Raw genomic sequence first — 14,285 nt, forward strand, 5'->3', positions numbered from 1 at the left:
CTATCTATCTATCTATCTATCTATCTCTATCTATCTATCTATCTATCTATCTATCTATCTATCTATCTATCTATCTATCTATCTATCTATCTATCTATCTATCATCTATCTATCTATCTATCTATCTATCTATCTATCTATCTATCTATCTATCTATCTATCTATCTATCTATCTATCTATCTATCTATCACTTGCCGTGAGATTGTGTTGGACCCACTGGTTGAGAATCCCTGTTCTAAGTGGTAGCGAGAGAATTACTGTGCAGGTGATACAGTGTGCTGCTAGTTGTTAGAGAGTTGCTATGCAGGTGATATGGGATATATGGTGTTCTAAGTGATTGCCAGGCAAGTGAAACAGTTTCTGAGTGGTTGTTAGGGAGTCGCTGTACAGGTGATATGGTGTTCTGAGTGGCAGATAATGTCGAGATTTTTGGATCATTCATTCAGTCATTTTCCTTCATTTAGTCCGTTTATTAACCAGGGGTCACCACAGCAGAATGAACCGCCAACTATTCCAGCATATGTTTTACACAGCGGATGCACTTCCAGCTGCAACCCATCACTGGGCAACATCCATACACACTCATTCACACTATGGCCAATTTAGCTTACCCAATCTCTCTATAGCGCATGTGTTTGGACTGTGGGGGAAACCGGAGCACTCGGAGGGAACACACACCAACACGGGGAGAACATGCAAACTCCACACAGAAACACCAACTGACCCAGCCAAACTCAAACCAGCGACCTGAGTGCTGTGAGGTGTGTGTGTGTGTGTATGCGTGTGTGATCCGTCAGCCGCTGGTGAATCATGTGGCCGCTGTGTGACTCTGAGCGCCGGCCGTCTGTGTTTCTGCTTGGTTTGATCAACTCAAGCTCTTCTGATCACTGTTGTGTTTGTGTTTTGAGAGTTTCTGAAGCAGAGCATGAATCTTTGATCTGTAATGCGCATGTGTTTGTGCGGGAATCACAGTGACGGAATAAATTAGTGCTCATTAGCATAATTACTAACGTATTTACAGAATAAACCCTAGCTTCAGAGGGAGCTGCGCACAGTGACGGCTGAGGTTCACTGGAGGAGACTGTGAAGAGCTGATCAATATTTGAGCTGTTGGAAATGACTAAATATTATGAGTTATTTATTATTAGTCTCGTTTGAGTTCCAGGATTTTCTGCTTATATATGCAGCTTAACAGCGTTTGATTAACTCTAAATACAGCTTAGAAAATGTGTTTAGAGATGTGTGAAGTATAATCATGAGCTCAAGCTGATCTGTTCTGAATGTTTCATCTTGAATATCTCGAATGTCTGCTGTGCAGAGCGTAATCATCAGCTAATTCACACAAATCAATACCTGTAATTGGTTTGTTATTTTTAGGAATCTTGAGTCCTCATCAACACATCAGTTTTCTACAGGACAGTGTGTGTTCAGTCTGTCAGAATCTTCCTGAATATTGAGTAAAGGGAATCTTCCTGTGTTTAAAGTCAATGACATGTTGAACACACTGCAGCTGCCTTTATTATGTGCATTAATATCTAGCTGGTGTGTGTGTGTGTGTGTGTGTGTGTGTGTGTGTGTGTGTGTGTGTGCGTGCCTTCATGTTTGTGTGCCTTCATGTGTGTCTATTTGTGTGTGCATATGTGTGTGTCTTGGTGTGTCTGTGTGTATCTGTGTGTATGTGTATGTCTCGTGTATCTCTGTGCGTGTGTGTGTATCTATGTGTGTGTTTTGCATGTGTGTGTGTGCATGCATGTGTGTTTCTGTTTGTGGGTTTATGTGTGTGTGTGCATGTGTCTGTGCACATGTCTGCATGTGTGTGGGTATGCGTTGGTATATGTGTGTGTGCTGTGTATGTGTGCCTGTGTGTGTGTGTCTTCATGTGTGTCTCTGTGTGTGCATATCTGTGTGTTTGTGTGTCTATTTGTGTGTGCGCATATGTGTGTTTTGATGTTTATGTGTGTGCGTGCATGTGTTTGCGTGTGTGTTTTGCATGTGTGTGCATGTTTGTGTTTGTGTGTGCATGTGTGCGTTTGTGTGTCTTTGTGAGTGCGCATATCTGTCTTGATGTGTGTGTGCTTGTGTATGTGTGTGCATGTATGTGTGTGTGTGCACGTGTGTGTGCGTGCTTGTATGTTTGTGCATGTGTGTTTCTGTTCATGTCTCCATATGAATGTGCGTGTGTGTGTGTTCATGTGTCTGTGTGTGCGCATGTGTCTGTGCATATATGTGTGTGCGTGCATATGTGTGCGTTTGTTTTTGCATGTGTGTGTGTATGTTTGTGTGTCTTTTTGTGTGCGCATATGTGTCTTGATGTGTGAGTGCGCGTGTATGTGTGTGCATGTATGTATGTATGTGTGTGTTTGTGTGCCTGTGTGCACTTGTGTGTGCGCGGGCTTAAAATGTGTGTGCATGTGTGTTTTTCTTGACGTCTATGCATATGTATGTGCGTATGTGTGCATGCATGTATGTGTGTGTGCATGTGTGTCTCTGTGTGTGTGTGTGTGTGTGTGTGTGTCTGTGCATGTGTCTGTGTATGTGTGTGTGCATATGTATGCATGTGTGCGTGTGTTTGCATCTATGTGTGTTTGTGTGCATATACCTGTGTGCATCTGTATGTCTTTGTGTGTGTATGTGCACACATGTATGTGCATGTGTGTGTATGCATGTGTGCTTGTGTGTGTGTGCGTGTGTGTGTGCGTGTGTGTGTGTGTGTGTGTGTGTGTGTGTGTGTGTGTGTGTGTGTGTGTGTGTGCGTGTGTGCGTGTGTGTGTGTGTGTATGTCTGCGCTTCTGTTTATATGTGCCTGTGTATATGTGTGCATATGCCTGTGCCTGTGTGTGTATATATGTGTGCGCTTCTGTGTATGTGCTTGTGTGTGTGTTCATCTCTGTGTGTGTGTGTGTGTGTGCGCAGGAGGTGGAGCTGTGCAGAGTGTGTCGTCAGGATAAGCTGGGCCTGACACTGTGCTACAGGACTGATGATGAGGACGAGTTCTCCATCTATGTCACTGAGGTAACTCAGCTCACACTCACCTGTTATTACCTGTTATAGCTCACGTTCACACCTGTACAGCTCATAATGTATGCAGCATGTGTTCACAACGGCATCCTGCTTTAATTTTCAGCAGATATATTAAGAGCAGTATAATGTGTGTGGATCGTCTTCATTAGAAGTCATGTCAGACTCATCAGGTCTCTGTGGCGGCGGTGTGTGTGTGTGTGTGTGTGTGTGCGTGCGCGCGTACAGATTCATCAGTGTTCACAGGCTTATTAAAATCTTCACTGCATTAAATTGAAGAGCAGAGAGCCGTGTCTCAGTGATATTACAGCAGCGCTTCCCAGAGAAAAGCTGTAGATTTGAGGAAACACACACGGTGAGAGAGACGCTCGGCTGTTCACTCGGCTGCTGTATTTCATTAGCAGATGCTCAGTTTAATAAATGATCAGTATTATCAGACTCCAGCAGCGTCAGTCTGTGTGTCTCAGAGCAGATCTTGGAGAAGCAGTCGATTAAACTGACCTGATGGAGACTGGGGAACTCTCTATTGAGGCTTACTCTGATTGGACGCAGTCAGACAGACAGACATTGATTGGCTGATAAAACAGTTAACTCGTTTATTTTATGCTGTGAAGAATATAAAGTTTTAATTGTTCTTATTTATTTTATATTTAATTTATTATGTATTTAATTGTTCTGCAGCTCAAAGCTCTGAGATAGTTTTCTGTTGTCTGTAGGAAACCTCTGATCAAATAATAACAGTTTATCTGTCTTAAAGTATCAGCAGAATTGATGAAAAACTACATTACCCATAATGCTGTGCAGGTAATCCACCAATCAGAGAGCTGCAGTGAGCAAAATAGAGCGCTGAAATTCTGAAATCACTTGAAATTTAAAATGAAATGGAGTATTTTTTAAAAATATATTAAAATTAAATGGGTTTGTGCTGAAATAAATACAAAATGTAAGATTTTTTGTCTAAAAAAGTGGCAGAAATTTTAGTTTGAAGCATTGTGGCTCTTTTGAATTTTAATTTCTTCCCGAAAACAACAGTTTATATGTTGATTTTTTAGTTAAGAATATTTAGAAAATATTAATAAAGCACAGGACAAACAACTCTGTGCAAGAAAGAAGTACATGTAAATATTTGCACATAATTTTGCAATAAGCGTCATGTGTTTGTAGTTCTTTCACATTAAATTTGATAAATTTGAGCATTTTTATTTTATGATTTATTAAAAACTTTCAGCTTTAAGTCAAAGTTTGTCATGTATTTTCTAACTGAAGATTTAAAAATGTATGTATTTTCAGAAAACAAATGGAGAAATATAGTGTCACAGAGAAGCGTGTGATTGGCTGAAGTCAGAAATCACCAGCCAATCAGATTAAATCCAGCATAATTCTGAATCATTAATGTTTGCTGTGGTTGTCAGGTGGAGCCGAACAGCATCGCGGGCCGAGACGGAAGAATCCGAGAAGGAGACCGAATATTACAGGTGAAACAGCTGAGATCATGAAGCGGAGTGTGCTTGAGAAACAGGAGGCCTACAGTAGTGTTCATCTGATCGTACACTGCCGGTGGAACATATTAACCAACCAACCAACTAATCAATCAATCAAGAAAGAAAGAAAGAAAGAATGACAATCCAGAGTCAGAAAAATACACGTAAAAATCAAAGATAGAATAAAATGTGTAAATTCAGTGATTTTTTTTAATGAAAAATTAAGAGATTTTAAGTTCTAGAATTGATTTGAATTATTAATTAAACTGACTAAATTGATTATTGATTGATGACTAGGCTAATTGAGATTATTTGATTGTGTTTTTGAGATTATAAACACTGTAAAACCCAATAAGTTAAGGCAACTCAAAGCATTTGAGGAAACCGATTGCAACAAGTCATTTAGGTTCAATAACTAATCCTAATGAGTGCTGTGAACTTAATCCATTTGAGTAAATAAAGCAAGCTGAGCACAGTAAAACCCAGTAAATGAAGAGAACTCAAACCAGCTGAGTTCTGTAAAACCCAATAAGTTAAGGCAACTCAAACCGTTTGAGGAAACCGATAGCTACACATCATTTGAGTTAAACTAATCTATATGAGTACTGTGATCTTACTCCATTTAAGTTGAAGGAATGAGGTGTTTAATTAACTCAACACCTTTAACACTGAACTCAAAACTCTTTACAAGTGAGTAGAATTAACTTTCAGTCCATTTCGAGTTCACTACACTCATTTACTTTGAGAAAGTGGACTGTTGCTGTTTTGTTGAGAAAGTTCACGTTTTGATTTATTTCTGCATGTTTTGTTTCTACTTTGTGTTAATATAAATATTATGTATGAATAATATATATATTATATATATATATATATTATTATATATTATATATTAAAATATAAGGAGGGCAAATTTACTAATAAATTTAATAATAATTTATGCAGTTTAATCAGGTTTAGTTATGTTGGATTTATTGTTGTTTTTAGTGCATCAGAAAAGTTCACTACTCTTATATTCAGGTGTATAACTCACTTTATATATGTATTCATATTTATTTTTGCTTATAAATAATTAATAAGTTGTCACTCCTAACCAGTAGGTGCTCTACAAAAAATAAAAAGAAAAAATGTACAAGCATTATAGATATTTTAGATCAGGGGTGTCCAAACTCAGTCCTGGAGGGCCGGTGTACTGGAGAGTTTACCTCCAACCCTAATCACACACACCTGAAGCAGCTGATCAAGCTCTTACTAGACACACTAGAGACGTCCAGGCAGGTGTGCTGAAGCAAGCTGGAGCTAAACTCAGCAGGAAGCGGCCCTCCAGGACAGGGTTTGTTATAGATGCACTATTCTGAAGAAAAACATCCAGCTTATTACTGTTTTCTGTTTACCATATTGATGTAGCGCTGCATCTGATTGGCTGATGTGTGTGATTGACAGATAAATGGGCGGGACATTCAGGACAGACAGGAAGCAGTGGGCGTTCTCTCTAATGAGGAGAGCAGGAATATTGTGCTGCTCATCGCCAGGCCAGAATTACAGGTATAAACACATGAACATCTGCACCTTCATGTATCAGTCATAGTTATATTCATTATTAATTAATTAATTAGACTATCATGAAGCTACAGTCAGGCTCTCTGTGCTATTCACTGACCGGTTAGTGTTATGGTGTCACAATCAATAGATTGTATTATAATCATGGTTATGGTTATTGATGAGCTAATATAGTGTATTATAATAGATGAATGATCTTGTAGTGATGTACTCTAGACAGAGCGATGCTTCAGTGATCCTGTATGTGTGAACTGCTGTATTAGTGTGTTTTCCTGAGTGACGCTGTGCTGTAGATTCACACAGATGTTATTAAACACACACACATGAGTCTACAATATGAGTTTGAATAATAACACACACACACATGAGCTGAACGTGTGTTTTGAGTTGATGTGACAGAAGTGGAGTGTGTTTAATTGAGCTCATCATCTGCATATGTTAATATAGTGTGGGCTTATTGGCTGTGATTAAAGCTGTCACTTCTGATGAGTGTGTGTATGATTACATGCATCTGTGTGTGTGTGTGTGTGTGCAATCATCTTTGTGCATGTATCTGTGTGTGCCTGTGCATGGATGTGTGTGTGTGTGTGTGTGTGTACCTGTGAGTGCTTGTTTACATGTGTGTGTCTGCATGCGTGTGTGTGTGTGTGTGTGTGTGTGCAATCATCTTTGTGCATGTATCTGTGTGTGCATGTGTGTGTGTGTGTGTGTGTGTGCGTGCCTGTGCATGGATGTGTGTGTGTGTACCTGTGAGTGCTTGTTTACATGTGTGTGTCTGCATGCGTGTGTGTGTGTGTGCTTGTGTGCATGTATGTGTGTGCATTTATCTGTGTTTTTGTGATTGCATGCATGTGTGTGTGAGTGTGTGCAATCATTTGTGTAATAATGCTTGTGTGCATGCATGTGTGTGCGTGAATGTGTGAACATGAATGTGTGTGTGTTTGTGTGTGTCTGCGTGTGTGTATACGCTTGTGTGCATGCATGTGTGTGTGTGTGCATGTACAAATGCATGAGTGTGCGAGTGTGCGCTTGTGTGTGTGTGTGTGTGTGTGTGCATGTGTTTGTGTGTGCGTGCGTGCGTGCATGTGTGTATGTGCATGTGTTTGTGTGAGTGTGTTTGTGTGCGTGTGCATGTGTGTGCATATACTTGTGTGTCTGTGTGCGTGAAAATGCTTGTGTGCATGCATGTGTGTATGCATGTGTGCGCGCGTGCATGTGTTTGTACATGTGTGTATGCATGAGCGTGTGTGTATCTGTGCATGTGTTTGTGTGTGCATGCACGTGCAGGTGTGTGCATACATCTGTGTGTGTGTGTGTGTGTGTGTGTGTGTGTGTTTGTGCATGTGTGTATGCATGAGTGTGTGTGTATATCTGACCATGTGTGTTTGTGTGCATGCATGCATATTTGTGTGTGCGTTCAATAGTGAGTGTGTTTGTGTGTGTGTGTGTGTGTGTGTGTGTGTGTGTGTGTGTGTGTGTGTGTGTGTTGCTCATCGACAGCAGAACACAGCAGCTCCTTCATGATGGACTGATTGTAGTTATGTCAGAGACTCCTCCAGCTGACATTAGACCGAGGAGAAACACACACACACACACACACACACATACACACACACACACACACACACAGGTCTATTCACAGCCTCATTTATGAATGAGCGAACGGCACCGGATAATTTCCAAGAGATATCTGCTGCGGTCTGAGAGAGAAACTGGTCCAGCTCCATCAGCCAGAGCCAGACTCCCGTCTCCATGGTAACAGAGACAGATGCTGCAGAATCAGAGCAGATCTTCAGTGTGTGTGTGTGTGTTTAGATGAAGCTCAGTCAAACACACAAACAAGCAGCGTGTGTGTGTGTGTGTGTGTGTGTGTGTGTGTGTGTGTGTGTGTGTGTGTGTGTTCTGTGCTATTCAGGAGGAGCCGTGGCTGGAGGACGAGCACAGTGAGTTTCTTGAGGAGCTGAAGATGGAGATGCTGGAGGAGCAGAGGAGAGAAGAAGAAGAGGAGGAGGAGAAGGTGAGAGACACCAATACCTGAACATCAGGACTAAACACACACACACACACACACACACACACACACACACACATAATAAACACTCACTCTGCCTCAGTGTCTTGTTCTCCAATACACATATCTAAGCATTCATCAGTTCATTTATATGTGAAGCAGTTGTCGGTCTGGTCCTGAAGGTGTGCTAACTTTCAGTCCGGTCTCTCTTAAACATCGACTCCGGCAGTTCAAGACCACTGCTCTAAAACAACCACAGAGCATCAAAACTATAATGAGATTCAGTCTCCTGAATACATATTACTTTAATGACTACTATTATTGTACACTCAGCGGCCACTTTATTAGGTACACCTGTCCAACTGCTCGTTAATCCAGATTTCTAATCAGCCAATCACATGGCAGCAGCTCACTGCATTTAGGCATGTCAAGAGGATCTGCTGCAGGTCAGAGTGAGCATCAGAATGAGGAAGAAAGGGGATTTAAGTGACTTTGAACGTGGCATGGTTGTTGCTGCCAGACGGGCTGCTCTGAGTATTTCAGAAACTGCTGATCTACTGGGATTTTCACGCACAACCATCTCTAGGGTTTACAGAGAATGCTCCGACAAAGAGGAAATCTCCAGTGAGCGGCAGTTCTGTGGGCGCAAATGCCTTGTTGATGAGGCCAGAAGCCAGAGGAGAATGGCCAGACTGGTTCCAGCTGATAGAAAGGCAACAGTAACTCAAATAAGCACTCGTTACAACCGAGCTCTGCAGAAGAGCATCTCTGAACACACAACACGTCCAACCATGAGGCGGATGGGCTACAGCAGCAGAAGAGCACACCGGGTGCCGCTCCTGTCAGCTAAGAACAGGAAACTGAGGCTACAATTCACACAGACTCACCAAAACTGGACAATAGAAGATTGGAGAAACGCTGCTGCTCTGATGAGTCTCCATTTCTGCTGACACATTCAGATGCTCGACTCAGACAACATGAAAGCATGGATCATCCTGCCTTGTATCAGCGGTTCAGGCTGGTGGTGGTGGTGTAATGGTGTGGGGGAGATTTTCTTTGGGTCCATTAGTACCAATTGAGCATCAACGCCACAGCCTACCTGAGTATTGCTGCTGACCATGTCCATCCCTTTATGAGCACAGTGTCTCCATCTTCTGATGGCTACTTCCAGCAGGATAACGCAGCATGTCATAAAGCTCAATCATCTCAGACTGCTGAACATGACGATGAGTTCACTGTACTCAAATGGCCTCCACAGTCACCAGAGCTCAATCCAATAGAGCAGCTTTGGGATGTGGTGGAACGGGAGATTGGCATCATGGATGTGCAGCCGACAAATCTGCAGCAACTGTGTGATGCTATCATGACAATATGGAGCAAAATCTCTGAGGAATATTTCCAGCAGCTTGTTGAATCTCTGCCATGAAGGATTAAAGCAGTTCTGAAGGCAAAAGGAGTCCAACCCGGTTCTAGTCTGGTGTACCTAATAAAGTGGCCGCTGAGTGTTGATCCTGTGTATGTCTGAGTAATTCTGCTGTGATTCCCCCTGCAGGCGAGAGCGGCTGAAGAAGAGTCCATCACAGCCTCCTGCTCCTACAGCCCTGAGCAGATCCTCCAGACGGACCCGTCAGAGATGAGCGTCCTCTCCCAGATCCAGAAGCGTCTGTCTCGGTGTCTGCGTCCGGATCAGATCAGCCCGTCCGAGACTCCAGAAGCGGAGCGTTTCCAGCAGCTGCTGGAGCTCAAGTGCCAGATCCGAAACAGCGGCGAGTACGACCTGCTGTACCGCAGATCCGTCCAGTGCAGCGGCGCCGAGAACGAGCTGCGCTTGCTGAACCAGGAGCTGCGCAGCATCCAGATCCAGTGCCAGAACATCATGCAGCGCCACAAGACGGACTCCAAACTCCCAGAGATCCAGGAGCATCCCGAGCGGTCGGATAAGGACAGCTCCAGTGCGTATAACACGGCGGAGAGCTCCCGCAGTACACCCCTCGCCACAGAGAGATCTCCAGAACACAGAACGCTCAGCCGCCGTCCCGAATCATCCATCAGGAGCGCCAGTCCGGATCACAGCAACCCGTCAGAGTCTCCAGACGAGATCTCCAGCAGGTCCCTGCACTCCAGGATCCCGGTGCATCAGTACCGCAGCTACATGCAGATGATCCAGGAGCAGACGGCGCTGGAGTTCGGGATGATCAACATGAGCGTCCCGCAGGAGGACAATAAGATGGAGTGGAAGGTGAAGGTGCGGAGCGACGGGACCAGGTACACACTGATCACCTTCATCTATCATTAACAGTCTGAAGCACACCACTGAATCTGTCCTCTCCTTCTGCTGCAGGTACATCACCAAGCGTCCGGTGCGGGACCGTCTGCTGCGCGAGCGAGCGCTGAAGATTAAAGAGGAGCGCAGCGGAGGAATGACCACCGACGACGACGCCATGAGCGAGATGAAGATGGGGAGATACTGGAGCAAAGAAGAGAGAAAGCAGCAGCTCCTGCGGGCGAAGGAGCAGCGGCGGAGGAGAGAAATGATGCAGCGCGGCCGGACGGACACCCACAACACCTCCATCATGGAGATCAGCCAGCGCAGGAGCACCAAGAGGAGGAACAGGAGGATCCTGGACAGCTGGATCACCATTCAGGAGCTGCTGAGCCACGGACACACAGCAGCAGCAGAGGGCGCTAGAGAGCACAGCGCCTTCCTCTCCGTCACCACCGTATGACTGACTGTACCCGCCGGGTACGATACCTTCTGCCTCGTTCAATGCGGCACTTTTTATGACAGATGACTCTGATATTTTCACTATTTATTAATGTTTTATAAGCGAGAGTTACACTGCATTGCTTTTATTTATTTATTTATTTTATTAATTAATTAATTTATTGATTTATTTATTTCGGTTGCTGTGATATTTCATGGATGAGAGTAATTCACTTACAAAAATAATCATTTTGACATCCGACTTCAATTTCAATCTGGACATTCATTTATTTTCCTTCGGCCTTTATTTATCAGAGATCGCCACAGCGGGATGAACCGCCAACTATTCCAGCATAGGTTTTACACAGCTGATGCCCTTCCAGCTGCAACCCAGTACTGGGAAACACCCATACATACACTCATTCACACACACTCATACACTAGTGCCAGTGTAGTTGATCAGTTCCCCTATAGCGCATGTGTTTGGACTGTGGGGGAAACCGGAGCACCAGGAGGAAACCCACGCCAACACGGGGAGAACATGCAAACTCCACACAGAAACACCAACTGACCCAGCCGAGACTCAAACCAGAGACCTGAGTGCTGTGAGGCCACAGTGCTAATCACAGTGCCTGGAGGGCAACAGTTGAGTGTATTTTTGAGTGGGTTACTCTCATATTGTTTTATTAGTTTATTCTTGCTCTCAGCATCTGACGCAGCTCTCAGTAATGTTTACATCTCAGCGAGAGGAGAATCTGACAGCAGATCACTTCTCAGTTTCTCTGAATCTCCGTTCAGGAGATTGGAGAATTTTCAGAGGAATCTACTGAACAACACCAGCTCTGAACAACTCCTGTGTAGCTCGACATAACCACTGTAACTACCTCAACGCCTGACACACACACACACACACAGTCACTTACACATATAAACACACACAGATATATATAAACACACACGGACAGACATACAAACACATACAACCACACCCTTACAAACACACACACATTATTAAAAGTTTAATTTAATTGATTTGAAGAAATTAAAAGAAAATTATTATTTAAATTATGATAAAAAAATAGATTACATACACACATACATTAAGACACACACTAAAAGACACACACACTTCCAAAGGCCATTAAACCTAAAAAAACACTATGTTAACACAGAAAATGAAAGTTAAGGTCTTCAGATTATGTAGAAAACAATAACAGAATGTCAAAATATAAATTCTAGATGTCTAGAAAAACAAATTGCAGACTGAAAAAAGTAAGTTTATAATTTCAAGAGGGAAAAAATCAGAATTTCAAAAAGAAAAAAAATCCTAAATGTTGATATGTCAGATTTCTTAAGAAATTTCCAGACTGTCAAAACATTTATTTTGAATTACTAAAAAAATGGCAGAATGCAAAACATAAATTTAGAGTTTCAAGGGGAAAAATACAGAATGGTGAAACTTAAACTAAAAATTTCAAGAAAAAAATGCAATAAAAATACAAAACAACAAAAAGCCAGATTGTTACAACATAATTTTATTTGCAGAATGCAAATTTCTAGAAAAAATGGCAGAATCTCGAGGTATTAGATACAAACAAAACAACAATATCAAAAAAGTGTTTGTTAAAACATTAATTTAGAATTTAAAAAATATGAATGTGAAACATAAATTCCAGATTTCCAAGGAAAAAGGTTTTCCAGAATGTTGAACCACAAATTCAGAATTTCAAGGAAAAAAATGAAAGGCGAATTTTAATTTAGAGTTGCAACACAAGAATTCAGAATTACAGAAAATCCAGAATGTGAATTTCAAGAAGAAAAATCCAGAATGTCGACATGGAAATCAGAATGTCAAGATGAAAATGCCAGAATAGAGAAATATAAATTTAGAATTATAGAAAAAAATTATTAGAAAAAAAGTCAGTGTCAAAACGTAAATTCAGAATTTCTAGAAAAAATGGCAAAATCTCCAAGTCTAGAATACAAACAAAACAACAACAACAACAACAACAAAGCCTGATTGTAAAACATAAATTCTGAATTAAAAAAAAGAGAAATATAAATTCAAGATTTCAAGAAAAAAAAGTGTTCAGAATGTTGAACTGTAAATTCAGAATTTCAAGACAAATGGCAGAATCACGAGATGTAAAGTTAGAAAACAAAACAACAACAAAAACGCCATAAGATGAGGTTTTAACATAAATTCCAGAATAAAAAAGAAAATCATAATTTAAAATAATGAAGAAAAACACACACACACACACACACACACACACACACACACACACACACACACACACACACACACACACACACACACACACACACACACACACACACACACACACACACACACACTCTTCCTCTGGTATTAATGCTTCCTAAACCAACAGTACTGTACGCTTTCAGTTCTTCAATGATGAGTTCAGAGTTTGTTTTAAAGCAGCGGTTGTACATTTGTAAACGTGTGTGTTCTGTGTTTAGTCTGATTTGAAGAACTTGTAGTCGTCTCTCTGGACCAGCTGAATGTGTGGTCTTTGTGATATTTTGACATTAATAAACATATTCTTCAAATCTCCCGTGTCCTTAAGGAGTCTCTCGCTTTCAGAATAGTGAGAAATACACTGCGCTATATAAATACACTACATTTACACCAGTTTCTGGAAGTGTCATATTACATCACATGTCAGCACAAACTAACACACACACACACACACACACACACACACACACACACACACACACATTTTATTACACACATTCAGCAGATTTCACTTATTTAGTGAGAGCAAAAATACTGTGTGTGTCTCTTTAAATGCAAATTAGTTGTTTCTTCCTGCCCTCTTCCAAAAGTGGGCGGAGTCTTTACAGCCTGAGCTTCAGATACTGCACTCTGCTCAGTTAATACTGCTGATTCTGGATTTTGAGTTGGTATCTTTGCAGAATTTTAACGCTCAAATAAAACTTGATATAAAAATGATTTTTTTTTTATTCACACATCAACAGAAATGTTGCTCAGAATAGCCTTAGTGAAGAAAATGTCATCTCTCATAACAGATATATTTAAGTCAGAATAAAACACTTATTCTGAGCTGTACGTTAATTAAATCACAGAATAAGTGCTGAATATGAACGCGATTCTGTCTGAAATGATGAAACTCTTCTCATTGTCGAGTGGTTTGCAGGATAATGGAAGATAATAAGTGTTTGAGGTGAGGATGAATGCTCCGGCGGTGTGTTTGAATGTGTGATCCTGCAGTGTGTGATTGATCAGAATCCTCCAGCGCAGATAAACTCTCTCGTTAGCGGACGATGATTAGCGCTGTACGTCTGCTAATGATGTGCTGCTGCTGCTGCTGTCACTCCACATATTTATGGAGCAGATGATCTTTGATATGCTAATCCAAGAGCAGTAATGTCTCTCTGAGTGGCCGGACGCTCATTATTATGCAGATCAGCAGAGCTCTTCATTATCTGCAGAGCTGGTGGAACACACACACACACACACACACA

At 41.7% G+C, this 14,285-nt stretch overlaps 2 protein-coding genes across 8 annotated transcripts in view; one reads left to right on the forward strand and one right to left on the reverse strand.

The window, feature by feature from the left end:
* Positions 1–14,285, forward strand: part of LOC100537263 (PDZ domain-containing RING finger protein 4) — a 73,861-nt gene that overhangs the window by 49,000 nt on the left and 10,576 nt on the right. For 3 of the 4 annotated variants that reach the window (XM_087311319.1, XM_087311318.1, XM_087311317.1), the window contains 6 exons: positions 2,915–3,013; positions 4,432–4,494; positions 5,941–6,042; positions 7,973–8,074; positions 9,621–10,333; positions 10,410–12,650. In XM_087311319.1, coding sequence (XP_087167445.1) covers positions 2,915–3,013; positions 4,432–4,494; positions 5,941–6,042; positions 7,973–8,074; positions 9,621–10,333; positions 10,410–10,794 — 1,464 coding nt within the window. In that variant the 3' untranslated portion in view covers positions 10,795–12,650. Of the gene's footprint in view, positions 1–2,914; positions 3,014–4,431; positions 4,495–5,940; positions 6,043–7,972; positions 8,075–9,620; positions 10,334–10,409; positions 12,651–14,285 lie in introns of those variants that run through there. The other variant, XR_015525894.1, reaches the window with a different exon arrangement.
* The window catches only part of gxylt1a (glucoside xylosyltransferase 1a), a 45,100-nt gene continuing 44,559 nt past the window's right edge, over positions 13,745–14,285 (reverse strand). For 2 of the 4 annotated variants that reach the window (XR_015525896.1, XM_087311324.1), the window contains one exon: positions 13,746–14,254. Coding sequence is in view for 2 of the 4 variants with exons in the window: in XM_087311324.1 (XP_087167450.1) it covers positions 14,243–14,254 (12 nt within the window). In the remaining 2 variants the exon portion in view is untranslated. Of the gene's footprint in view, positions 14,255–14,285 lie in introns of all 4 variants that reach the window. The other 2 variants (XM_087311321.1, XR_015525897.1) reach the window with 2 other exon arrangements.

Source organism: Danio rerio, chromosome 25, assembly GCF_052040795.2.
Source record: "Danio rerio strain M-AB ecotype USA chromosome 25, GRCz13ab, whole genome shotgun sequence".
Lineage (NCBI taxonomy): Eukaryota > Metazoa > Chordata > Actinopteri > Cypriniformes > Danionidae > Danio > Danio rerio.